Source organism: Ochotona princeps, chromosome 17, assembly GCF_030435755.1.
Source record: "Ochotona princeps isolate mOchPri1 chromosome 17, mOchPri1.hap1, whole genome shotgun sequence".
NCBI classification, from domain to species: Eukaryota; Metazoa; Chordata; class Mammalia; order Lagomorpha; family Ochotonidae; genus Ochotona; species Ochotona princeps.
This window is the reverse complement of record NC_080848.1, coordinates 17,166,048-17,193,128: the sequence shown is the minus strand read 5'-3', so window position 1 is coordinate 17,193,128 and position 27,081 is coordinate 17,166,048. Positions and strand designations below refer to the sequence as shown.

The following is a 27,081-nucleotide window of genomic DNA, read 5'->3' as shown; positions in this document are numbered from 1 at the left end:
TGTTTCTGCTCAGCCCAGCTCAGACACGCATGGCCGAGACACTAGGACAGGAGGACACAGTGGCTGGCATTGTGGGGTGCTGGTGTAAGGGGCTCCCTCAGGCCTTGGCTTGCAGCGTGCCTCCCGGCCCCAGGACCCCGGGGCCCCCAAGTCCCACTTCCTGGGACTTCTGCTCTCCGGAGAATACAAACGGCTAACATAAGGGAAAAACAAAACGAAACCCCAAGCAGCGCCTGCAGCTCTGGGGACTCACCGAGGCCGGGCATTGGGGCCTGCGGGCTCAGGCCCGTCTCTACAACTAAGGCGGGGTGCTGGGCAGGGACAGCCCACTGCTCTCCGCGGCCCCGCGGCCTCCCGCGGTCAGGGGTCCTGTGTGGGTGTGGGGGCTCCCACGGTGCTCCCCGCTAGGAATTTGTTATGTCTTCCTTCTCTTCCTTTAACACTGACCAAATAATCGTGCAGGTGGGTTACAGCTGCTAGAGTCACTCCTGGACTTTCTCAAAAACAAACAAACAAGCAAAAAAAAAAAAAAAAAAAGCCCTCAGGTACCATTGTGTTGCCTTGCAAATGTCAGTTTATTGAAGCAAAGTGATAATCAGAGCAAAGGTGACATTTAGACTGTTTCAAGAGCCTTCAAATAAGAAAAGGAGAAGCAGAAAAATCAATGAGCTATCTGTTTTTGGACTAAAACCTTGCCTTGAAGCTATTCAGAAAGATGAGGAGATGGGAGGTGATTTCTTCACTTAATCTTTGAGTTTTCTCTGTTCGGAAGACGCTCTGTTGATCCAGACATGGCTCATTTGATCTTCACCTCGGAAATACTGCTCACTTGGGATGAGACGACTTTGCCATCCACCACCTCCTCTATGATGGTCTTGGTCACTCTCGTCTTGTTGGGATCTAGAAAGCACAGGATGCCAGTGTCAGTCTGAAGACTATGAGACACAGAGCAAGAGAAACTCAGTTGCACTCACTGGGCATGCTCTCTGGGGAAAAGTTTAGCTTGCAAGCCGCAGTGTGTGCTCCTCACATGGCAAGCCAAGCATGCCTTTTCCTTTAGATTATGAAATCATCATTGCTATTGAAAAGCGATCTACCTCTTCCTTGGCCAGAATTTTCAGAGCTTGAGTTCCTGGATCCTAGGTTTCTATAGTCAGAGAGAGGAAAAAAAATTGTGTTTCTTTTTGCAATTTGCAAAGTTGGTAGAATCCAGCCACACTGGGGCTTTGTCGCGATGGAACTTTAATTCCTTTCGATAAGATTGTGTCTGTAGCTTTATGACTTGGTAAACACCCTGTCCTGACCACATGCCCACCCCACCCCACCCCCCTGTCCCAGACCATTTAGGATTCATAGAATAGATTCCTTGGTGCTTGTGGCTTTGATTTACCGTGTCTCTCCATCAAGCAGGCGGCGGTAGGTCTCGATTTCCATCTCCAGGCGCGTCTTGGTGTCCAGCAGGCACTCATACTCTGTGTTCTGGCTTTCCGTCTCCACCCGGATCTGGCAAAGCCGTTCCTCCAGGCCGCCGATCTGCCTCTGAACGGCTGACAGCTGAGCCACATAGCCAGCCTCCGTGTCGGCCAGCGTTCCTTCCAGTGAACTTTTCTAACAGAAAAAGCAAGCAAAAAATTCATAATAAAAAATAAGCCACTGGATGATTTAGAAAAACATACCAGGGGCATACCTTTACCAAGCTGCCGTCTGTACTGTTCAGTTTCCTGGGATGACTTTTTAAATTAGATCTACTAGAGAAATACTATGCAATATCTTTTGCCTTCTAGAGCCACAATCATAGCTCTCCTTAACACTGCTTTTACTATACCCACCTAGCGAATGGCTTGGCTAAGACAGGCAGCTGTTTTTGCAGTCCCTGCTGGAGGGCTTGATAATTCATTTGCACATACCATGGCCAGCTGGGACTGAAGCTCAATATCCAGGGCTTGCAGTGTACGTTTGAGTTCAGTTATCTCATTCCTGGCGGAACTGGCCGCTCCAGCATCTGTGGAGATCTGTGCTTGTAGGGACGCGCTCTGGATAAAGACAAGATGCAGCCGTTGTAGTGTGGAGACAGGGGCAGATGTGGCTTACAGATGGACGGCTGCAAGCTTGGGTGCTCAATGAGGTGGGTTACCTGCTTGTTGAACCGCTCCTCTGCGTCGCGCCGGTTCTGCTCAGCCAGCTCCTCGTATCGTGCCCGCATGTCATTCAGCAAAGCCGTCAGGTCGGTTCCCGGGGCAGCCTTCATTTCTACATTCACGTCTCCTCCAGAGCTGGCTGAGATGTTCCTCATTTCCTAGTACAAACGGAAGAGTGATGAACTTGGAACAGCCGTGGCTTTTTATAATGTGCACCGCTAATGACAAGTTGCTGCAAGGATGTTAGATTCAGATACAATGTGCTCTCATTTTGCCTTTGTCTGGTCATGGGGTGTGGAGGATTGATTTAGATAAAGTCAGGTATATTGGATTTCTGCAGAAGGGCTAAGGGGGGAGGGGACCCACGTGCTCCTACCTCCTCGTGGTTCTTCCTGAGGAAGGCCAGCTCCTCAGTGAGACTCTCCACCTGCATCTCCAGGTCCGAGCGGCCCAAGGTCAGTTCGTCCAGGACTTGGCGAAGTCCGGTGATGTCGGCCTCCACGCTCTGTCGGACAAACAGCTCGTTCTCGTGCCTGCAAGGGGTGGCAGTGAGGGAGTTTGATTAGCCATCCCGGTTGTGGCTCATCAGCTCCTTCTTCCATTTGCCCTCTGACTCTTTCGATGAATCAAGGTTAGTGGGTTTTCTCTTAAGGACTCGTCCCCTCTAAAGAAAAATGTAAGTCAGATGCTAATTCTAATCAAGTCCAAGAATTGATTTAAAACCACATTAAAATTGCGTTTGGAAGATTGATTGGTACAATGAGCTCCCCAGCCCGTGGTGCATTCCCCCAGTGCTGCCAACAGTTAGAGGGCAGATGCAGTGGTCATGGGCTGAAGGCAGGAGTGAGGCACTCAACCCAGGTCTCCCACGTGGGGGTCAGGAGCCCAGCTATTTGAGCCATCACTGTTGCCTCCAGTATCTGCATGAATGAGAAGCAGGACTCAGCAGTAGAGCCAGGAATTGAACCCACATCCTCTGATGTGGGGCATGAGTGTCATCATTAGCTAGGTCAAATACCCACTTCAGTGTCTAATAATTTATAAAACAAAATTCACATTCTTGATTTGGTTCTTTTCTTCCCTTCCTTCCTCTTCCCTTTCTCCATCTTCTCCCTCCTCCCCCTCCTCCTTTTTCTTGTGCAATGATAGTTTCTAAATTTCACTATCAGGGCTATTTGTGAATTTAGGTCATTATATCCAGAAATATTTTTTTAAAAGAAAATTCATTTGGGTCTGGCGTGATAACGTAGTGGCTAAACCCTCGCTTGGCGTGTGCTGGGATCCCAAATGGGTGCCGGTTTGTGTCCTGGCTGCTCCACTTCCCATCCTGCTCTCTGCTTTATGGCCTAGGAAATCAGTAGAGGATGGCCCAAAGCCTTGGGACCCTGCACCCATGTGGGAGACTTGAAAGAAGTTCCTGGCTCCTGGCTTCAGGTCAGCTCAACTCTGGCCATTGCGGCCACTTGGGGAGTGAATCAGCAGATGGAAAATCTCTCTCTCTGTCTTTCCTTCTCTCTATAAATCTACCTTTCCAATAAAAAAAAAAAAAAGAAAATTCATTCAGTTTAATTCTTGGAACACTTGTTTTTGAGTCTTCCTGCTTCTTACTTCAGTCTGAAGTCATCAGCAGCCAGTTTGGCATTGTCAACCTGCAGAATCCTCGCAGCATTTTCAGCAGTGGCGTTGACAATCTAGAAAATATGTAGACATCAGTTTTTAGAGTGACTGTAGGCCTACTTCTGAGGGTCGGCACCCTTTGTTTATTAGCTATTGAGGGTGATTTGTTTTGCAAGCTTCCTCAGTGATGCCATTTGTATGTTTAAGACTGTATCTTTCTGCAAAAACTGAAGTGCTCCGGCCAGCTGAGCCAGTAACGTGGACACAGGGAGGATCTGGGAATGAGGCACCGACAGGAGACCAGTGATGGTGGAAGTCTCCCTTTATTGCCCTTTGACCTCTCCTTGTTTACTCTTTCCCCCACACCCTCAGTAGCAGAATATTGGGTACAGATGAATCCAATTAGACCAGGTGCTTTTAGCCCGAAGCCCATTCCCTGTAGTGCTCAGCTTAACGAGTGCTAATCAACTCCTTAGCCCACAACAGGAAAGAGATTGAATGATTCTTGGATCAGATGTTGAACATTGTTTTACAGACTGCAGCCCTCCGTGGATCACTGCTGTTCCTTAAACTCTCAGAACAAAACAGTGGAAAAACTAGATTTCCATTTTAGGATAGTCTTTAAAATACATTTTTTATATGACAATAACTAAATACTTTAGATTCTACTCTATTCCTACACAACATCTGCATTAGATTTTCTAGAAAAAAGAGTTCTTTAGACTACTTGAACTGAAGACACTAAAACACATCATCCTCATGGAATAATTAGATTTAATTTCCCTCACTGTCATATGTACATTATTCAGCTGCCTGACATTGTGGACAATTTACCCTTAGGTAGAAATATTCAAATCTGAGATGAAAACAGGAAATCTACATAGTTGGAGATTACACAGAAATGTCATAATTAAGATGACTCGTTTTGACATCACTAAGAGCAAGTATTTCTTCAATTCTTCCACTTTCATTTTTATTATGATAGATGATCTGAATAAACATAAAAGGCATGTAATGGAAACTCTGTCATGGATCTTGGCTTACCTGGCTCCTGAGCTCCTCAATCACTGGATAGTATCTGCTATAATCTCTTCCAGATTCGCCGTCTCTGGACCCAGGTCCAAACTTGTCATACCACTGCTTGATTTTGCTCTCCAGATCGGTGTTGGCCTCCTCCAGGGCTCTGACCTCGTTCAGGTAGTTGGCCAGGCGGTCATTGAGGTTCTGCATGGTTTGCTTTTCACCTCCAGAGAGAAGCCCCCCATGGCCAACACCACCCGCCATGCCACCACCGTAGCTATAGAAGTCTCCTCCAGCACCGCCACCAAATCCGGAGCCCCCACCAGAGCCAGCTCCGCAGCCCGAGGCTCCTCCTAAGCTGCTTCCTCCAATGCCCCCTCCAAAGCCAGCACTGGACCTCACACCCAGGCCATAGCTGCTGGCTCCCCCTTGCAGGCCCCAGGCAGAGCTGCCCCCCAGACTACAGCGGCTTCCATGCCTGCTGCCTGCAGCCCCAGAAGAAGAGATGCGAGATGAGGAAGGCATGAGGATGTGGCTGAGCTTGAACTGGTGGGAGGGAATCCGAGGTCGATGGTGGACAGTGTGTTCCAGGCTGCCTGCCTGGCCCATATATACCCAAGTCTAAGGGTGTTTCTTGTCTCCATCGCCTCTTAATCCCGGTCACAGTTTTGCAAATCTGTAATTGGATCATTTCTTTCTGGTGAACTCACACACTGCTGGCTCCTTTTTTGAAGCTCGGTCAGAGCCTGGAGGCATTCATCATATCAGGAAGAAAAGAAAAAATAACCAAAAACAACAAGGTGGAGCAAAGGGAAAAAAAAAAATTCTGAATTAGAGTTTTAATCTTCCAGGGGTTTTGATGGCTGGTAATTGTTTCCTGCAAGAATACTTCTATTGAATTTGCATCTTGATTCCCCAACTTTGGGGAATATCCTCACATTATCAAATGTGATTAAAATATTTAAAATGAGGAGGATGAAAACTTTCCCATTAAACACGTAACTTTTTGTTTGTATTGTTCCCAAATGTGGCTGTCAGCTTCCCAACAGCAGGAATTTCAGATCTAAGGCAACTTCCTTTTCTTGGGTGGCTTGAATCAGCTTATTTCTTTGGTAGTTGATGCTCATTGCATTTGTTTATTCCTTTCTTTGTATTTAGGGAAGATCAAATCATATACTTTCACTATGGATAAGAAAAATGTAAATGAATCCTAATCTATGTGAATATTATGAAAGCCTGTTTTCAAGACAGGTCTACTCAAGGGCTGATCAGAGTTCAATTGTAACTGCAGGGATATCTCAAGTGTACTTCCTTTCTGATTGAATTGTGTGATAGAACAATGGGAATTCTTTAGGATCAAATCTCAAGAAAGAGAGATTGTGCTGCCTGTGCCTTGAAGACCAGGAGAGAGAGAGAGAGAGAGAGAGAGCAAGAGAGAGTGAGAGAAAGTGAGATCTTCATTTGCTGGTTTAGTCCCCAGACGTCAAATCTGAACCAGGAGCCTGGAACACTCAGGATCCATCCTGGGTCTCCTATGTGGGTGGCAGAGGCTTGAGTATGGGAACTGTCTCTTGCTGCCTGCCGGGATGCACCTCAGCCAACAGCTGGATTGGAAGTGAAGATAGGACAGGAATTCAGGCCCTGTGATGTGGGATGCTGGTGGGACAGGCTGATGCTGGCTTTTTGTTAAAGCTGAAAAACAGCTTTGCCTGAAAAGCAGGATTGGAACAAACCTCTGATGTCTCTGTGCCTGGAGTCGTCTTACAGATGTAGAAATCTGAACTCCTCCTGCCTCTCACGCTTGGTTCTGTTTTTGTTTTGGTTTAAACGATATTGAGAAAAGATGACCTGTGGCTACTTCTGATCACTCATATTATGGTGAGGGTTGTTTTGTAGATCCTCAATTCAGGAGCACTCCCAGCGCAATTTTGACTTCGTGTCTTTTTGTACTGGAGATGGCTGCCTTTCATCTCTGCTAATAGTTTCTCTGCTTGCAAAGAGTCCTTGTAGAAGGCAAATACTGTACGATTCCACTTAACTCAGCTGTGTAGTCAGCACAGAGACAGAACCTAGTATGGTGGTTGCCAGGGCTGTGGGTTGCGGGGATGGGGCGTTGTTCAGTGGGTGCTGAGTTTCAGTTTTGACGGATGAAAAGCGCCCTGGAGCCTAGTTGCATAACAATGTGAGTGTACTTACCATGACTGAGCTGTATACCTAAAAAAATTACGATGGTAAATTTTGTGTTGTGTGTATTTTACCACAATTTTTAAAAAAGTGCCTTCAAAAAAAGTATAGATACTTGCCCAAATAGTTCTTGGTTTCTTTAGTTTTATGTTTTTAAAAACTGGCTTTTGTTTATAGAGGCCTTTCTTCCCTTTTTTGGCAGTCTGTTAGACTACGTGCCGGGCTTTGATCTTAGCATTCAGCCATTTGTTGTCTAATGTTCAGCCTTCCTGCGTTTCCCGACCATCTTTGGAAGTAAGCGGTGATTCCTTTCACTATGTAGCTATTTAGGTGATCAACTCTTATGCTACATCTGTGTGTTTTCACAGTGATGTGTTACTGCTGCCCTTCATATTCAGGGTGACAACTTCCAAAAGATACAGGTGTTTAAAAAATGCTTAAATTATTTGGTAGGAGAATAATTTCATTGTCCCCTTCTAAGCTAGGTTGAAAAATGCACCAAGTATTTGATATGTAGGATATTTTGCTGGGAGACCTCTGCCTGTGACTTTAAGACCAAAGGAGGCCCAGGGCTAACAATGAAAGAAGATACATATGAGGAAGGTGGGAGGAAGTTAAATGATGAAATGTAGCCTTTTCACTTCTGTAAAATCTGGAATTTGGTTAAAAGAAGCTAAGTGAGAAGAAATCTGCTGAAGCTTACGAACCTAACAGCATGGGGGAAAAGAGTTTGAATTTGAAGGAAAGGAGGAGGTAAGACAAGCACTAACAGAGTCTTTGGTTTCTGAACTTTGCCAAGTGTATTCATGGAATTTTTGGGTTGTTCTTGGGGCTGCGGAAGTTTTCACGGCGGCAGTAGCCTTGTTCGCTTGTGCTTTGGAATTGTTGGCCATTTGGGTCTCAACTGAGAAAGTTTGTGATGACTCAGGTGGTCTGTCTTCTTGCATGTGTAGCTGTCTTCTTCCTATAATTTATAAGGCTGGTGTAGGTCTCTTTGTTCTGTAAATTCAACTTCAAAATAAAGTTCTTAGGGTGGGAGTCTGGCACAGTGCTTGCTCACGTCCCATATCCCAGTGCCTGGCTTCAAGGTTTCATTGTATTTTGGATTCCAGCTTCCTGCTAACGCAGCCCCTGGGAGGCAGCAGGTGATGGCCCGAGTACTTGCATCCCTGCCAATGAGTTCTAGGTTCCGGGTTTCAATATGGCCCAGCTCTGGCTGTTGAGGACATTTGGAAAGTGAACCAGTGCATGGAGGAGCTCTTTCTCTGTCTTTTTTGCTTTTCAAATAAATACAATAATGGATAAAAATAATAGTAACCAAACTGAAATTCTCCTGATATGCTTCTCTGACTCTTAAGAGCTGACTGATGAGAAGGGCATGCCATGAAGAAAGCAACCGTGACTGCCCACGATTCTTCGTGTTGTGAGTCAGTGTGTACATAGATAAACCCAGAGGATTGACTTCCCCTGGTTAGTATTGTCTTGAAATGTGTTTTCATGCTTGCTTTCTGTTGTGCTTGTGTGGCTTTCCTTTACAAGGTGACTCTATCAGCATAATTTTAATTCTATGATTGGCAAAAATGGATTAAAGGATTGTAATTGCACATTTAAATATACTTCTGTTCTTCCCTGAATGTGAAGATTCTCACTTTACTAAGGTTTACTTTAGTACTCAATCTCCATATCTGAAATCATGACTTGCCAAAGGTCACAAATCTGTTCTTGATAATTCGTTCCTCTCTGAAATGAAAGCTTCCAGAGTCTGGGGAGGTGTCCGTGAAATGGGATGTTCAGAGGTGCCAGCCTCCGTCCGTGCCTGGTGTCCAGGAGTTGCTCACCAGCGGATCCTTCAGAGACGTGTACTGAGTCCCAGCCGTCTGGGCTTCTGTTTCGGTATTCTGTGTGACTAGTCTCTGCAGTGTCTGACAATTGGAGGTGGACAGTAACTATCCCTCGAATGAAGGAAAGACAGCAAGACTTGGTTTGCTTCAGGCACAACCTGAGTCCTTGGTCACTCTCGTCCCTTACTAGATGTTCTGCTTGTTGAATATTTGTTCTGCACCTTATGGTATTAGGCAGGAAGAGAGAACAGGGGTTGTTTGAGGACAGGGAAGGGAGTGTCTGCAAACATCCCATGTGGAGAATCCTTGTTGAGGTTGGCATCCTGGTGGTGGTGACCTCCAGGTACAACTACTAGAAAGAAAAAAAAAATGTTCTGCAATAATATTCCCTCCACAGGACCTGACACTGTCATTCGATGGATTTCAGTCCTGTGCAAATGACAGAGCCAACTGCTTGTGAAAATAAAGCAGAAACCCATGAATTTTGCAACTGTTTCTCTTCCTACACTCTTTCTGTCTTCCCTCCCCATCATCCTTTGGCCAGGTCAAAGTTAGGAACCCAGAACTTCATCCAGGTCTCTCAGTGTGGGTGGCAGGGATACAGGCACTTGAGCCATTATCTGGTGCCTCCCAGAATGCACATTCACAGGAAGGTGGACTGAAAGCAGAGTATCTGGGACTTGAACCAGGTTCTCTAACATGGGGTGTGGGTAGTTCATGCTGATGATGGATGCTACTGCTATAATTGCCCAACTGGATCTCGATTTCTTGTATTTCTGATTGAATATTTACGATTTCTTTTCTTCTACTAATTTGGGGCTTAGTTTGTTCTTTATGTAAAGATTTATTTATGTGAAAGGAAGAGAGAAAGAGAGAAAAGGAGGAATGAAGGAGAGAGATAGGTCTATCATCTACTTCCATCTGCTGGCTCACTCCTCACATGCCACAGTAGCTGGGGCTGGGCCAGGCTGATCCCTGGAGCCCAGCACTCCATATGCATCTCCTCACTCATGGGCACTGGGACTCAGGTACTTGAGCCAATGTCATCTGCTGCCCCCAGGTGCATTAGCATGAAGCTGGATCATAAGAGGAGATTTGAAGCTCATATCCGGGCCCTCCAGATGAGAGGCAGGTGTCCCAAATGGTGGCTTAATCATGGTACTGGAGCTCACCCTTATGTTTATTATTATTATTTTTATTGCTCAACAGTTTTCATACTGAAGTGTGTGTGTGATTGACACAGGAGCTTTATGCTATTAGAGGATTCTGCCTTTGACTGTGTACTGCTTTGTATCAGTGAGTTTTATATATTCAGACATTTTAGTGTTACTAATTAGACAGAGAGAGAGAGAGAGAGAGAGAGAGAGAGAGAGAGAGAGAGAGATTAACTGATTTTATATACATGGATTCACTCTCCAAATGGCCACAATGGCCAGAGCTGGACCAAGTTGAAGCCAGGAGTCAGGAATTCCATCCAGGTCTCCCATGTGGGCAGTAGGGTCACATATGCTTGGGCCATATTCTGTAATATTTGCACAATTTTTTTAAAATGAAAGTGGATCATACTGCATATAGAGATTTGGAAATTCTGCTCTTTGTTTCTCAGTTGATAACTGACATTGTTTCCAGTCAGTGCATGGACCAGAATATTATTAATGACTGCAAGATTGTTTGATAGACTATAATGGCTTAGTTATTGATTTTTCATGGTTGGCTATTTTACCGTGGCTAATGTTTCAGGATGCTAAACACAACCAAGAGAAATAGGCGTCTACTAATGTTTGATTATGGAAGGACAGATTCCTAGAAATGGAACTGCTGATTCTAAGAATGTACTCTTTCCTCAAAGGCCTTTAAGATCTGTTGCTGAATTGCTCTTGTGAAGTTTTTTTTTTTTTTACCAATTTGCACCTTATTCACCCAGGGATTCATGCCTTTTCCTTACAGACCTGCTGCCACGCTAACATGGGTACTCACTTACTTTACCCAACTGAATTACTCGACAGCTCTGTGTGTCACCTATGCATTCATCAGTGTGGTGATTGTTTCTTGCTTTCAGGCGGGATATATGGCAGATGGGACAGCTGACAGCAGGTGGCGCCAAGTGCCGTTGCCACCTGTCTAAAATCAAGAGAGGCTCCTGGGGCTTGTAGAAATTGAAGAATGCGACAATTCTAGAAACTGGCAGTCTCCTTGGTTGGCTTGACCCATCTCAGCCTTCCATTCCCCATCCTCTCCTACCCTAACCACTCCCAGCTGCTCGTCACCTGCTCTATTTCCCCTCCCCATCCCAGCGGATCGGAACAGTAGTCTACCCTATTTCAGTGCAAGAAGCAGAGTGGAAGGCAACAGCCTTAAGGCTTTATGTCTAGATGGTCAGCAATGCCACAGGCACTTTTATTGCACCTGTCATATATGGTCATCTGAGGACTAGTGTTCCCCATATGTAAGAGCATGGACAGCTCTTTAAAGTAAGAAATGACCACTGATGGATGGATATATGAAATACAAGAGTCATGAATGTAATGCAATAATGTGCAGTTGTTAAACAAATTCAGGCAGAAACATTGGCTGACGACCTGAGGGTAGGGATGGTTGGTGGCACAGACCCGGTGGAAAGTAATCTGTGGCTCCTTGGAAGGCGTCAACATGGGACCCCGGCACTCTAGTCCCAGGAAAATACATGTGTTTACAAAGACTTGGAGCCAAACTTTTGTAGTAGCGTAAGTCTTAATAGCAAAAAGTGTAGAATCACCCAGGTGCTTATCATCTAGTGAATGGATTAAGTATGGACTCTCCAGCTTCCAGAATCTCATTTAGCAGTAACAGGGAATGACATGCTGATCCATGCCACAACATGGCTGATCACTGAACACAGTGTGCTAAGTCAAAGTAGCCAGATACAGAGACCTGCATGTCCTACGACTCTACGGATGTGAAAATCTGAAGCAGGTAAATCTGTGGGATTGAAGGTAGATCGCTGGCTTTCCAGGACGGTGGGGAGCCTAGGGGAGTGACTACTAGTGGAGAGGGGTTTCCGTCTGAGGTGGTGGGAATCCTCCAGAACGGGCTACGATGATGGTTGTACAACTTGCTGAAGAGATTAGAAGCCATTGAATCGTGCACTTGAAATGGATGAATTGTACAGAGTGAGAGTTGTATCTCAACAAAATTGGCATGAAACGAGTCAGTGCAGAACAAAATGAGACTCAGGCAGCTGATTTGTAGAATGATCGAGAAGGAAAAGTACATGTTGTGTTTCAGAGTCATAACCACACCGACAAAGAGACTGTCAGAATCACGTACGATGTAGAGGTGACGTGGAAGCCCTGTCTCCGCCGGCCTCTTTGGCTGCTCTGCACACTCGCTCGGTTGTGGCACAGGTGCCTGCTTCTCATTCACCCTCCAGTTTGACACCAGAAACATGGCTGGCTTGAGGCCATTTTCTGTTACTGTCTTGGTTTCTCTGTTTTTCTTTGAATCTAAAAAGGAAACAGAAAGAATTTTAGAGTTGGAAATAAAACGATTCACAAATCTTAAAAAAAAAAAAGTTATGGGGGCTGAGAAAAAGAACGAGAATGCCGGGGGATATTCCTCACTTTTTTTTTTTTTCCTATTTGACGTCTCAAATGCCTGTAAGAGCTGGAACTGGGCCAGAGCTGTGACATGAGGCTCAATCCAGGTCTCCCACACGGGTGGGAAGAGCCACTACCTGCTGCCTCCTAGATCCTGTACTAGCCGGAATCCATAGTCACGAGTCAGAGCCAGGAACTGAATCCCTGAACTCTGCAATAGGCGTACAGGCATCTAACCTTTAGGCTAAATTCTTGTCCCATTCTCAATTCTTATTCTCTTGCTCAATTCACTGATCATTCATGAATTATCTGCTATCATTTATCATTCTATTATTTCATTTACTTTTTGCTTCTTCAGTTTGTATTTTGCATGCCAGTCATCGGTCAACTTCATTGAACTTCTGTAAAAAGCATGGTGTTGGATCTGCTGTTGAAAAACATGAGTGAAATTTTTGCTGTACTTTATGCAATCATGGCGAGTCTTCTCTTACATTTTTCATAGTGTTGAAGAAAGCATCAGAAAAACAATGCATCTGTTTTTTGTCTCCTGCTGAGAAGCAAGAGAAAGAGAGAGAGGTCACGTGCTCCTGGTTGTTGACCTAGATGAGAACTCTGCCTGCAGGTGGTGGGTTGCCCACAGCTGCCCTAGTTACAGACCCAGTTTCCATGGAGCTCAGGCCCAGAAGCTCCCCTTCCTGTCCCACACCTTCTGTCACAGTCACAGCCCCAGCCTGCTACCCAACAAGGGAACCCACACTCTCTTCTGAGTATTGCTACTGAGTTTTGTGTTGCTGCTAAAATCAGGACCTCATCTCTCATCTAGGGTCAAAGACTTTGTGCCACCTCCTTAAGGCCCAGTTACCCAGGTTCCTTTCTGTGATTGTAATGTTGTTTTACCCTCGTGGGAGTGGAGGGGAGAGCACCCACATTCCTGCCGGTGTGATGAGCTTGGTGGGTGTGGGATGTTCGGGTCCTGCACATAGTGAAGGAAGGCTCAGCCTACACCCAGGTCTTGGTGGATAGCTCCTCCACCTGGAAATATCCTGCCCAACAGGAATGCCTGTGTTTACCTTGGGTGCTGGGCCCCATGAGAGAGCTCATGCTCATTGAGCGATTTTACTGGGTTCCTCCTGCTCACTCTCCATCACTGTAACTTTCCAAGGGGACTGGAGAGTAAGTAGTGCAGAGGAGTTGCATGAGTGCTGCATACTCAGCTGAGTGCCCCTAGAGAAGCCCTGATGACCAAGGTTTTGAAATTTAAGACACACACACATTGGGCCCGGAGGCGTGGCCTAGTGGCTAAAGTCCTCACCTTGAAAGCCCCGGGATCCCATATGGGCGCCAGTTCTAATCCCGGCAGCTCCACTTCCCATCCAGCTCCCTGCTTGTGGCCTGGGAAAGCAGTTGAGGACGGCCCAATGCTTTGGGACCCTGCACCCGCGTGGGAGACCCAGAAGAGGTTCCAGGTTCCCGGCTTTGGATCGGCGCGCACCGGCCCGTTGCGGCTCACTTGGGGAGTGAATCATCGGACGGAAGATCTTCCTCTCTGTCTCTCCTCTGTATATATCTGGCTGTAATAAAATGAATAAATCTTAAAAAAAAAAAAAAGACACACACACACACACACACACACACACACGAGAGAGAGAGAGAGAGAGAGAGAGAGAGAGAGAGAGAGAAAGAGAGAGAGAAAGAGAATGTTCCCATCTATTGCCTTGTGCCTGCCATGGCCAGGGAGCTGAAGCCAGGAGCTGGGAGCTCAACCCAGATCTGCTATGTGTGTTTCTGGAACCCAACCGCCTGAGCTTTTATTCACTGGCCTTGCTTTCATAGGAAGCTGGAGTCAGGAGCCAGAGCCACCCTGGGACTCAGGTGTTCCAATACGGGCATCTTAACAGGCGTCTTAATGGCTAGAGCAAGGGCCTGCCCCCCTGATTCCTTTGTGTTTGCTGACTCCAATTCCTAATGCTATACTGTCTATACTGGCTAGGCTGTAACCGCAGTGTGACTGCTTTGCTGAGTTTTGTGAGTCCTTCTAGTGAATCATTGAGACAGAGCATGGTCTTGGGGAACCCTTGCACCCTCACGGAATGGGCCTCAGAGAGAGGAAGGATATTTCCTTTCTCCCTTGTTAGGTGACACTTACAATCACCATGGCAACTCATGAGATGTGAGAGTATGGGTGACTCAGGGGCAGGGTGTGGGGACTGCTGTTGTGGGGTGACTGCGTTTCTATTGGAGCGCTGCCTGAGTCCTTGCTACTGAAGTTCTGATCCAGCTTCCTGCTAATGCATCCTGCCACCCAACTGGGAGACCTGGTGGAGTTCCTGGCTCCTGGTTTTGGTCTGGCTGCATTCTGTCCATTGCAGGCATTTGAGGAGTGGGGCAGCAGGTGGAAGGTCTCTCTCATGCTCTTGATCACACTTAGCCATTCAAGTAGATGAAAATAAATGAATACATATTGAAAAAATTATAGCGGACATATTGGGTGGCTGGAGGTTCTGTATGGACTTTTATAGATGGAGTCTAAGGCACTGGGAGATTTACATTAGTGTATGAACGTTAATTGACCTGTAAGCCAGTGGGATCTGAGGAGCCTTGGTTACATGTCTAGGTTACTGAGTCCTCTCAGTGCTGTGTGCAACCTTCTCCGCCTCAAGCAGGGAGAAGCCCACCCAGAACCTCCTGTCTGTCTAAAAGCCACTTCCTGCCTTCGCTGCCAGCCCAAACATGTTACCTGCCTGGCAGAAATTCCTTGACTCTGGCATTCCTGTAGACATCACCATCCCAAAGAATAGGATTAGGGGCTGTGTTCGCTCCATTTGCTTTGTAGACTTGCCATTTTGGCAACACGTTCCTTACAATTAGGTCATTTCCCTTAAATTCTTTTTAGCTTGCTGATTTGTTTAATTCACTGGCTTGAGCCCTGGGATGAAGCTGGGAGAATTATTGCTCACTGTTAAGAGGGCTGATAGGATGCTCTCTGCCAGGGATGATTCTGATTGTCAATCGTGTCATAGGGAAACTCGGGGTTAGCTCTAAGAGCTCTTGCATCTTTCAAGTTTTCTGATAACATGGAATTGACTTTTTAAAGATTTATTTATTATTTTGATTGGAAAGGCAGGTCAACTTTACAGAGAGACAGAAAGATCGTCCATCTGCTGGTTTATGCCCAAATTGGCCACAGTGACCAGAGCTGATCTGATCCAGAGCAAGGAGCTTCTTCCAGATCTACCATGTGGGTGCAGAGACTCAAGGTTTCAGACTATCCTCCATTGCTTTCCCAGGCTATAAGCAGAGAGCTGGATGGGAAGTAGTGCAACCAGGATATGAACTGACGCACATGTGGGATCCAAGTGGTCGCAAGGTAAGGATTTAGCCACTAGGACTGTGGTGCTGGGTGTCAAGGCCACTTTTTACTCTATGTTGCGCTCCATGAGGTTACTCAAAGCACCAGTCATGCTGTATGCGTAATCAGGTTAAGCCTTTGCTTGCAATTCCCACACCCCACTCCAGAGTTGTTTTCCCACATGTGTGATAGGAGTCCTAACACATAGCCATCTTCCACTGCTTTCCCAGGTCATTAGCAGGGAGCATGGTCGCAAATGGAATAGCCTGAATATGACTGGCACTTGTATGGGATGCTGACACTGCAGACAGCAGCTTCCCTGAGCTGATCTGACACCAAGAGTCCAGGAGCTTCCTAAGGGTCTCGCCATGTGGGTGTAGGCTCCCTAAGTGTTGGGCCATTCTCTACAGTTTTCCCAGGCCATAAACAGGAAACTGGATGGAAAGTGGAACAGCCTGGACATAAACCGGTACCCACATGTGAGCACGGTACTTGCAAGGTGAGGATTTAGCCATTGAGCCCAGACGCAACATGGAATTAATTTTTACATCTTTATTTCTTCTTCATCATACCAGCTACATTTACTGAAGGCTTCATATGAACCATCCCTCTCCAAAGTGCACAGATTTGGAATTTTGTCAGCACAGCAGGCTGCTGAAGTAGGTGTTTTCATTAGTATTCCCATTTTATAGGCAAGGGCATTGAGGGACAGAGGAGATAACTTCTAGAATCCAGGAAGTTCAAACCCTGTTCCGTTAGTCACTCTACAGATGGCCATCTCTGATGTGTAAGTCAGAGCCTGTTTTTCTTTAGTTAGACATGTCGTCATATAACAGAGTAGAGGAAGAGACCCAAGCCACGGTCCCTAACCTGCCAACTGAAGCCAGCACTGTTGCACTCCTGCCAGGTTTGTCACAGGGCTCCTGCTGTCTTCTACCCTAGGAGTTGATCCCTGGAATTGAGGACCATAGTTCCACGAGCAGCCACTGTTCAGAGATGGGGATGAGGAAAAACACACAGAAGGGAAAACTATGGGGTGACACGGAGACTGTCTAACAGCTGTATATATGGGCCCTGCTGTGGTGGGATGGACACCAGTACCTGCACACTCAGGGCTGGGATCCTGGAGATCCCTGCCAGGCCTGCCATGGCTCATTATGGTGGACAAGGGTCGTGGACAAGGGTCATGGGCAAGGCTTGGCTCTGTGTTTGTGGGCAGTCGCTGCTTCTCAGTCTGAAAAAGGAGTTTTGTGGAAAAAAAAAATCATTTGAAAGGCAGAGTGACAGTGGTGGTGGGGGAGAAGGGAGAGACATCTTTCATCCGCTGATTACTCTCCCAAATGGCTGCAATAGCTAGGTTTGGGCCAGGCTGGAACCAGGAACTCCATCCAGAGCTCCCATGGAGGTGGCAGGGACCCAAACACTTGGACCATTCTCCACTGCTTTCCAAGGAGCATTAGCAGGAAGCTGGATTGAAAACATAGCAGCTAGAACTTGTATGGAGTTCTAACAAAGGATTCCAGCGTTGATGTTGGTGGCTTCATCCACTGGACCACATCACCGGCCCCAAGAAATTATTATTTTACTGGAAAGACTTGTAGCCCGACCTCTGTAACCCTTGTAACTTTGTGTAAGTGAGGGCAGGAGTGCTATGTTTCCTGGGCACTCTGACTGAGGAGGGGAGTGTGGGGCAGGGACCCGTGAGGACCGACCGCTGCACAGGGCCGGATCCTCGCAAGCTTAGCAGGCAGTCTTTCCTAACAGGCTTCTCAGTTGCGAGCTGGGAGGGGCGCATGTGTCAGCATTTCTGGCCGACTGTCTCCACGCATCCTGAGGAGCCATGCTTGAGCAGGCTGCGGATCACAGCTCACTTACCTTTGTTGTTTGTTTGTTTTGTTTTTTGAGGATTTATTTAATTGAAAGGCAGACTTACAGAAAGAGGGAAACAAACACACAGAGAGATTTCATTCCCTGCTCACTCCCCAAAACGCTCCAGGGTTGGGTTAGGAGGAATTCAGGAGCCAGGAGCTTCATCCAGGTCTCCTGTGTGGGTACAGGGACTTGGGTCAAAGATGACTGTTTTCCAACATTCCCGGGGCAGTCACCCTTCTTAGCAGTTGGGCCATGTTACTACAGAATGGCTTCTTGTGACCATATACATTATGGGCCAAAGTTTTGGCTACACAATTTTAGGAAGACTGGTATGGAATCAGTCCCAGCCCTAACTGATTATCTGATTCTTTCGCACTCCTCTGCCTAGATGCCTTTTGAGTACTTACCATGGGAATCATGGTACAGGGTGGAGCGAACTGAGCTTGTATTGACACTTGGAAACTTCACTGACAAATTACTTAAATTCCTTCTGGCCATGAGATGCAGCTTTGGATCATTTTTGGTACAAGACTGGATCATGTCATGTTTTCATTCCCTGTCGGGTGTCACTTATTGTTGGAGAATCACCTCATTGCTGACAGGGAAAACTTTTAGGGGATTTGAATTGTTTTGGGAGGGTTGAGTTGACCCCCTCTGTCCATTTCCTGAGAGTGGTTGACCTTGTAAATCAAATTTTGAATAGCATTCGTTTGACCAGTGAAACCTCATTTTTGCGTCTTGGACATGGTCTGGCAGGTTTTTCTTGTTATTTCCTTCATTATGACTAATTTTTCCAATTTTTTGACACTTTTTTTCTCATTCTTGTTTTAACTCATTAGTTAATGCAACAGCCAATAAATTAACTTTATATCCCTCAGATTCACTATCCATGCATGTACCAAGATAAGCAGTTAGAGAGCCTCCTGTAGCCTTAATGGAGTGCAGAGCTCGCTGACAATCGGCATTTGTATTCTTTTGGCTCTTGTGGGTCCCAGGGTAGTGATCAACAGATAAGCTTTCTGTCTCCTTCTTTCTGTTTTTCAAGTAAAATGAAAACAAATAAAAATAAAAGTGAAAGAGAATGAGTATTTCTGAGTGCTTATCCCATAAGGTAATTTAGAGTTATTTATTATTATTATAATTTTAGTGGTTTTTTTTCAAATGTTTAAAAGGAAGAGACTTTGCCCGCTAAGTGACTCCATCAACACTTGTAACAGCCAGAGAAGGGCCAAAACGAAGCCAGGAGTTTAGAAACACTGTCTTGGTTTCCAACATGGATGGCAGGGCTCAAGCACCTGAGCCATTATCAGCTGCTCCCAGGATGCATTGGTAGAAAGCTGCATGGGAGGCAGAGGTGATGGGACCCAGACAGGCACTCTGACATGGGATGCAGTTGTCCCAAGCAGCGACTTACCCTTACCCTTCTGCCAACCTGTTAATACGCATTTCTAAAAAGCACTTCTATTATTCCCATTTCTGGATGAAGAATCTGAGATGTATGTATTTTAGCTATTATGTAATATATCAAGGTATACCAACTTGGTGATTTAAGTCTCATTCTGAATTATTGGGAAAACGTCATGAAAATCTAGGAAGAGATCTATTAATTATTTTTAAGGTTTAGTAGAAATATTACTTGGTACATACTTCTGTATCTGTACTATAAACATGAAGATTTTAGAGATAAGACAATAGCACACATAAATAACTTGCTAAAGGAAGAAGCTTTATTGAATGTGAAGAATTAACAAATTTCTGTAGGGTAATCTAGTGGATCACAGTAATTGTATGTGATATTCTTCTAGGTTAATGGGAAAATCTGATGAATTTCCCAGAAAGAGGAAGGATCAGAAAGATAGAAAGAGGGATAGTTTTCTTGAAGTGCTCATTTTTCTAGAGAAATATATGAGGCTTTTTTTTTCCCCTGCGGGTGTTGGGCAGATGGTCTGTTGTGTCTGACATTAATTGCTTGGAGATTTCTCCTCCAGTGAGTGGAGCCGGGTGGTAAGAATCTTGCTGCGTTGATCTACCTCTTCCAGAACTTTCTTTACCACAATGGCTTTTGTCGAATCTGAAAATTTAAATTTAAGAGCAAATTTCAGAGAGTTCATAGAAGAGGAGTAAGAAATATCAGTGAAAAAATAGGATTTTTATGTGTGATAGGCTATGCAATAAACACAAATATTTAGGCTCAGTTTGGTGACTGTTGACCATGTTGGTCGGTTTATGTTGTACATATATGTCTAAATATTGCATTGGACCCCATAAAAGTGTACAAGTATTATGTACTAATAAACATACACACAAAACCTGCCATTTAAGGAACAAGAACTTGGTGACATGCTGCTTTATTTAAAACCAGCACACATCTTTGAAATTGACATCTAGCATATAGTTCCCATTGCGGTCTTCATTATGTTGATTCTTACTAAGCCGTGGTAATAGTAAAAGCAAAGTGTGTATAGAAGAGTAAATATGGTATACAATAGTGTATAGGATAGAATGACAACAAAATTCCATTGTTATTACCTTTGATTTGATTTACCACATTTCCAGAGCCATAATCTTTAGACTTGTAACTCCCAGATTTACAAGCCCTGCGGAAAAAGCACAAAGAACAATTAATGTGGTGACACAAAAGATGATAGTAAATCTTCCCATGCCAGCTGCAGCGTGAGGCTTTTCTTCAACTTTTGGATGAGAGCTACTTAAAAGGCTGTAAAGTTGAATCTACTCTGCTTTGAAATTAAACAGGGATACTTTTCACTTTCCATGCCTTATATTCAGGTTTGTTGCATTTTGATTTTGCAAGGTGTTGCTTACTTTCATCTTGGGAACAGAACATCGTGTTTAACTTTAGCATTCTGGGTAAAAGATGCAGTCACATTCATTCAGGTTCACTCTCCAACGATGGAAGTTTCAAGTACATTTCAGTACAGTTCCCCCTCAGTATCTGTGGGAAATTGGCTCCAGGGCCCCCACGGGTACCTAATTCTAGAGATGCCCAAGTCCTTTACATAAATGGCAGAGTAGTTGCATGTCCTCCCATATATTACCACACCTACTAACAATACCAAAAACAATTAAATTACGTGCAAATAACTTATATCGTATTGTTTAGGGAACAGTGACAAGAAGAGTCTGCATGTTCTGTGCTTTTGTCCCCCATGATCCTCTGTCTGAGCTGGCAGAAACTCCAGGTGCAGAGCACCCACTGCATGTTACGTCTTTCTGCAGATCGTTTTGCCTACCCTTCGTCTCCTCCGATGAGGAGGCAGTAGGTGTCAATTTCCTTCTCCAGGTGGACCTTGACGTCCAGGAGCTGCTCGTACTCGAGTTTCTGGCCCTCGGTCTCAGTGCGGACCTGGTGCAGCTGCTCCTCCAGGGCCCCGATCTGCGCCTGGATCTGCGCGAGCTGCGTGCAGTAGTTGCCCTCGGTCTCCGTCAGGGAGCACTCCAGCGAGTGTTTCTGTCAGGGATCAAACAGAGAAGTTGAGGCACATATGTGGATAGCAGAGGTTTCTCTACTGTATGATTTTCTCCTCTTCACCTGTAGTTTTTTTTTTTCAAGTTCACATCAATACCTAGTTGAGACAACTCTGAGACGCCTTAAAAAGGAGCAAAACTTTCCAGTACAATAAATGCAAAGACATTGACACTGTTGCTAGGGCTGCAGTGTATACAACTCTGCATACAATGAAAAATTTATGAGTGGGGTGGGACCGCAGACAGAGATCTCATTCGCTGGCTTGTTGAAAGCCAGGAGCTGGGAACTCATTCCTGGTCTCCCACGTGGGAGACAGGGATCCAACCACTGGAGTCATAACCGTAGCCTCCCAAGGTCTGCATTAGGAGGAAAGCTGGAACCAGCAGCTGGAACTGGGATTTGCAGCCAGGTGCTTTGAGATGTGACCCAGGCTTCTTAACCATCAGGCCAACGGAAGCAACCGGCACCAATTTCAGCTGGTAACCTAGGAGGCAGCAGGATACCCTCCTCTCCTTACCGTGGCCAGGAGAGACTGCAGCTCGATCTCCAGAGTCTGCAGGGTTCGCTTCATCTCCGTCAGCTCGTTGCGCGCTGAGGTGGTGGCGCCCACGTCCTCGGAGATCTGCTGCTGCAGCGACGCGCTCTGAGGAGACAAGGGCAGGGACGCACGTCTCAGCGCCGGGACCACAAGGGACCATGCCTCACGTGCAGGAGGGCTATGCTCCTCGCTGGAGTCACCTTCTCATTGAACCAGGCCTCGGCATCTCTGCGGTTCTGCTCGGCCAGGGCTTCGTACTCGGAGCGCATGTTGTTCAGCAGCAAGGTGAGGTCCACGCCGGGGGCCGCGTTCATCTCCACGTTCACATTGCCTCCGGCAGCGCACTGCAGAACTTGCATTTCCTAGAGGCAGACAGTGTTTGGTTCAGAGAGGCCGGAGTCACACACAAAAATCTATCAATTTGACTATGAGAAGATTCCTAGAGCTCGCAGGGTGTTGTAGTGATCCCTGCCGGACACAGGTGGTATTTCACTTCCTATTGACTTAACTCTCAAGGACGGTGAGCTCACTATCGCACTGCGATGTGTGATTTTTTTTTCTCCTGGGGAGTTTTGATACCTGCTTCTAGGACTGCAATTCATAGGCTTTATTGCTGCTATCTCAGGACAAGCCTTGAAAATTCCTATTCCAAATAAAAGTTCTTCCGACACTGAAAGAGCGTGGTCTTGGCTCTGGGGAAAATTGTTAAACCTGTTTAAGTCCCCAGGCTGCAAGGTGAGGCATATTCAGAGCCCTTCCGTAGCGCGTGGGAAAGAATTCAAAGAGCTCAGAATTAGAATCAGTTGCACTGCCTGGTGTGGAAGTGCTAAGCAAGTGCCATCCTGCTCCTCACCGTCAGCCGGTTCTGAAAGCCGCTGGCTGGGAGGCACGGCGCCTTTGCTCTCCGCTGCTAGCTGCAGGCAGCTTTGGAGGGGACTGTGCGAACTGAAACCCCACCAAGTCAGCTCGCAGACCCCGCGCCCGACCAGTGGAGGGGTCGCTGTGCTGATGCCTGAGCCGTTCTTGCCAGACCGTTTCTGGTGAATCCCTGCGGCTGGTCTTGCCTCCCTGATGGATCGGATACCATCTCCATCTCCAAGATGGGGCGTTAGTGAATCCAGAGGTGGGGTGACGAGGTGGGGGACACAGGCTTGCATGGATCTCACCAAAAGGTTCTGAGAGCATCAAATGCTTTCAGTGACAGCAAAGCTTTGAGTGACTCCTTGGGGCTATCAGCACACTTGAACCCAGACAGAAAAATTCCATTGGAGTGATGATATTTACAAGACAAACTCAAAACGAATGAAGTAGAATTTTTTAGCTTGATTCTTAAAGCATTTGCTTTGACTGTGAGAAAATATCAAGTTCAACTATTGTCTATAGGTGTTGTCTATATTCTCACAAAACCAGGGTCTTTTTGTTTGTTAAACTTATTCAGTGAAATATTAAGTCTTTTTACTGTAATGTAAATTTAAAATCTGATATTTCAAAAATTTAAAAATAGGATGGGAGGGAAGAAGGGCGCATCATTATATTCTTAGAGTTGTATCTACAAACCGTGTTGCATCTGTTAAAACCTAATTAAAAATTGAAAAAAATAGAACTCTTAGGGGAAAAAAAATCAAATTCAGGGATTTGCATTGTGGTACAATGAGTTAAATCACACGTTGCAACGCTCACATGTTACATCTGAGCGCTGGTTTGAGTCCCTGCTGTTGTCTAGCTTCTGCTGATGTGCCCAGGAAGGCAGCAGAGGACGGGCCAGCACCTGGAGCCTGCCGCCATGCAGCAGATTGGAATGGGGCTTCTGGCTAGCGGCTTCAGCCTAGCTCAAACATAGCTGTGGGGGCCATTTGGAGGAATTGAACCAGTGGGTCTCTCTGCCTTGTAAAGAAATAAATCTTTAAATAGCATCAAGTCCATTTCCAAAGGTTAAAGCTTCGTCGTGCTTTGTTTAAGACAATAGTCCTGCAAACAATCCCCCCAAATCCAATTTGGAATCTAGCCTCTGTAGCAATCTTGCTGGAAGTATAGTGTTTACTTGCGTGTATAAATTCTGACCTAAGAGTTTAATTTCAATGTCATTCTTTTTATAACCAAACTTAGTAAGAATACGTATTAGTGATAAATAGGTACATGTAATGTGTGTGAAGCAGGGCTTTAAAGCTGGCATTGCTAAACAGAAACTTCCATCTAGGTTTCTTGGGATGTCTTTGAAGGCTATTTGTTTGATTTCCTGAGCTGTAATCTCCTAAGTAGATCTCCTTATCCTAGCTATAATTACACAGTCAAACCCGGCTCTTACAATCCTCACAGGTTTGGAAACCGTGATTGCTTTTGTTCCCACGGGACCCGACGAGCTAGCAAGCAAAAATCTGGCCAGATCATCTGACCGTCTACATGGACGACTCAGCGCTCTGGCCCAGGCGACCATTAGCACCAAATTCTTCTGGAAGAGATCAAGTGCGTGATCTCTGCCCTGGTGGCCCGTGTCTGCCATGGGATGGCCAAAGGCACAGGCTCTGCCCTTACCTCCTTGTGGTTCTTCTTGAGGTAGGTCATCTCCTCGCTGAGGGTTTCATACTGAATCTCCAGGTCAGTTCTGCACAGGGTGATCTCATCCAGGACCCTCCGCAGCCCGTTGACATCCGCCTCCACACTCTGGTGCAGAGCCAGCTCATTTTCATACCTGCGAAAGTGCCAGCAGTTTGCCACATGGTTGGGAGACAGACCCTTGCCCTCTCCACCCCCTTACCACCCCCAGTCAGCAACAAATGCTTTGACTTCCGAAGTGGCAGCTCTGGCTATAAGACAGTTCCCAAGCTTATTGCCTGATAGTAATTATTTCTTCGCTATTATTATTGGAGATGACTGGGTACCAGTTTCACAGCAGTTGATGCTGTAGAGTTTGTAACCAAAGTACAAAAAAGTAGGTCCACACTGCTTATTCTAAGTGTTCTGTAGTTTTGGAATAAGAATTGATGATATTTAATAGAGGGATGAAGAATACATTTGAATGAGTTGCTTCTTTGCCACCAATCTTATTTTACTGGCTAGTTTTATTTGCCACGAATTCTCTGTGCGCTGTGAGCCCACTTACTTGAGTCTGAAGTCGTCCGCCGTAAGCCGGGCATTGTCGATCTGCAGCACGGCATTGGCATTGCTGGTGGTGGCAGCGATGATCTGAAAACAGGGGTTGGACTTTTTGCAGGCAGCTTATCACAGTGAGAAATTAGCAAACAGTGACCAATTAGCAAACAGAAAGCATCATGATTCATTCAGTTACTAGATAGTCAATGACATTTGCATCATGGAATTTTCAATGGACGCTACTCCAGGCTTATTTCCAATGCTAAATAGAAAGTCCCTTGAAGAAATGACCAATGGTGAGGATTAAAGTGCATAGAATTCCATGTAAAGAAATCAGAGTGCATCAAGTGATTGTGAAGGGTAGTTCCTTACCTGGGCTTTAAGGTCATCGATGATTGGGAGGTATCTGCTGTAGTCGTGATCAAGGCCACGGCAGGAACCAGGCCCATACTTCTCATACCAGCTCTTGATCTTCACCTCCAGCTCAGCGTTGGCCTCCTCCAGGGCTCGCACGTTGTCCAGGTAGGAGGCCAGGCGGTCGTTGAGGTTCTGCATGGTCACCTTCTCATTGCCAGAGAGGAGACCACCCTCATTCAGGGCGAAGCTGGCACAGGAGCTGCCTGCCCCGGCATTTCCCCCCAGGGAGCTGCTGCCGAAGGCACAGGAGAAGCCGCTTCCAATTCCAGAGACGCCGCAAGTGTTGCTAGCCCCATAGCTGGCTGCCCCGCTTGAGAGCCTGAGCGATCCCGCGCTGGGGCGGGGACCGGACCTCCTGGATCCGCTGGAAAGTCGCAGAGACATGGTATCAGGCAAGTGTTATCACAGAAATGCTGTCTTGAGATTTTGGAGGGAGGACCTTCTCGGAACCACTGTATGGGTAGCCTTTTTATAGACATTCCCCGGAGTGTCTTGGATGAAATTCTGCCTACATGAAGTAAATATGCTTGCCATCCTCAGCAGGTTGACATAATTGGATGATTTTTCCTAATTAGTAACTAACTCTGCTGGGCTCATTGCTGTAGGAGGGGACTTGCCCCCAGGTTGGTGGTTATCTGAGAAATGGGTCTGGGTGGAGCAATGTAAAGTTCATGATTACATTTTCAAATTGCAGGTGAGTCATTCTTCACTTCCATGCTTAGGAAGATAAAGCTCATCGGTCCATTAGCAGAACAAAAAGTTAGCATCATAGTTTTGCACTATTATGCCAAGGCAGGTTTTGAAGTTTGAGACATTTGCTACTTTTATTTTCACGATATCTTTCCATCCAAGTGGCAAACAGAACTGTAATCGTTGTTGTTTTCCCAACTAAGTCCTTGAATCACTAGTTGTTAGTGGTGGTGGTGTTTTAAAATCCCTCTTGTCACAGCTCCCCATGGGAAGTTGACATCCATTTTGGCTGACAGGTGTGTCATCCTTTGTTGACACTTAGAACTGGGCTGGCTGTCTTTCTCATCCATTTTGGTAATGAAGAACACACCCCTAATTGCTGTTATGTTTTCTGGGAGTTTGGAAGGAATTTGTGTATTTCCTGAGCCTGTGAGATGTCAGGAAAATCTGGAAAGAAACTATTTCATCTGTCTTTATTTCATGTGGCTTCGGTTAGGTGCAAGTTATCAGGAGATTTACAATTTATTGGGTAGGGGTTCAAATTGATTTATTGAAAGCTCTAAAATAGTAAGGAATTTTCAAAATCAACAAGTATTTATGGCATAGAAGATGGTGCTTTGATTTTTGGATATATTATGTAGTAATTAAATCGAGGTAATTAATGTATGTTACTTTTTATAGAGAGTGTATTTAACATCTACTTTGTAGCAATTCTCAGGTATTCAATTCATTGCTATTAACCACGGCAAGAATCCTAAATTTATCCCAACTCCTTAACGACTTGTATCGTTGGACCAACCTCTCTCCAGTTTATTGCCCCAAATAGTAATGTTGAATGATTTTTCATATATTTTTGGGCCATTTGTATAACTTCTTTTCAGAAACATTTCCTGTTTACTGAATTGCTTGAGTTTCTTATATATTTTGGATATTAACCCTTTTTCAAAAAGCTGTATGGTTCACAGTATTTTCTCCTACTCTGTCCACTGCCTCTTTTCTCTGGTGTTCCTTTTGCTGTGCAAAACCTTTTGCTTGATGCAATTCCATTTGTCAGCTTTTTTCTTGTGTTGGCTGTTTTGGGGGTCGTAAAAATTTTTCTTTTGCCTGCATCAATGTCAAGAAGTGTTTTCCCTGTGTTTTCTGCTAGTAGCTTTCACCATTTCAAATGTTATGCTTAAGTGTTCAATCTATTTTGAGTTTATCTTTGTATAGGGGGTGACATAAAGGTCAATGTTCATTATTCCAGTTTTCTGTAGATAGCCA

At 45.6% G+C, this 27,081-nt stretch overlaps 2 protein-coding genes across 2 annotated transcripts; both read right to left on the bottom strand.

The window, feature by feature from the left end:
• Positions 1-595: 595 nt before the first annotated feature.
• KRT24 (keratin 24) lies at positions 596-5,441 on the bottom strand. Its single transcript, XM_058675851.1, has 8 exons — positions 4,800-5,441; positions 3,747-3,829; positions 2,515-2,671; positions 2,135-2,296; positions 1,908-2,033; positions 1,391-1,608; positions 1,098-1,240; positions 596-900 (listed from the first exon to the last, which is right to left on the bottom strand). The coding sequence occupies exons 1-8, from the start codon at positions 5,382-5,384 to the stop codon at positions 797-799; spliced, it is 1,578 nt and encodes a 525-aa protein (XP_058531834.1). The 5' UTR covers positions 5,385-5,441; the 3' UTR covers positions 596-796.
• A 14,116-nt stretch (positions 5,442-19,557) lies between these two features.
• Positions 19,558-26,141, bottom strand: KRT25 (keratin 25). Its single transcript, XM_004599068.2, has 8 exons — positions 25,084-26,141; positions 24,722-24,804; positions 24,154-24,310; positions 21,822-21,983; positions 21,601-21,726; positions 20,848-21,065; positions 20,126-20,193; positions 19,558-19,667 (listed from the first exon to the last, which is right to left on the bottom strand). Exons 1-8 carry the CDS (start codon positions 25,510-25,512, stop codon positions 19,558-19,560), a joined length of 1,353 nt encoding a protein of 450 aa, XP_004599125.1. The 5' UTR covers positions 25,513-26,141.
• Positions 26,142-27,081: the final 940 nt, after the last annotated feature.

What these genes read in the sequence shown, in the direction of transcription:
- KRT24 (XM_058675851.1), bottom strand. Translation starts at nt 5,384, where the DNA reads ATGGGCCAGGCAGGCAGCCTGGAACACACTGTCCACCATCGACCTCGG. An exon ending in TCAGGAAGAACCACGAGGAG is followed by an intron (nt 2,297 to 2,514) that starts GTAGGAGCACGT and finishes CGTTTGTACTAG; the next exon opens with GAAATGAGGAACATCTCAGC. An exon ending in AAATTCTGGCCAAGGAAGAG is followed by an intron (nt 901 to 1,097) that starts GTAGATCGCTTT and finishes TGTGCTTTCTAG; the next exon opens with ATCCCAACAAGACGAGAGTG.
- KRT25 (XM_004599068.2), bottom strand. Translation starts at nt 25,512, where the DNA reads ATGTCTCTGCGACTTTCCAGCGGATCCAGGAGGTCCGGTCCCCGCCCC. An exon ending in TGCAGTCTCTCCTGGCCACG is followed by an intron (nt 21,066 to 21,600) that starts GTAAGGAGAGGA and finishes GATCCCTGACAG; the next exon opens with AAACACTCGCTGGAGTGCTC. An exon ending in CTCATCGGAGGAGACGAAGG is followed by an intron (nt 20,194 to 20,847) that starts GTAGGCAAAACG and finishes CTTTTTCCGCAG; the next exon opens with GGCTTGTAAATCTGGGAGTT.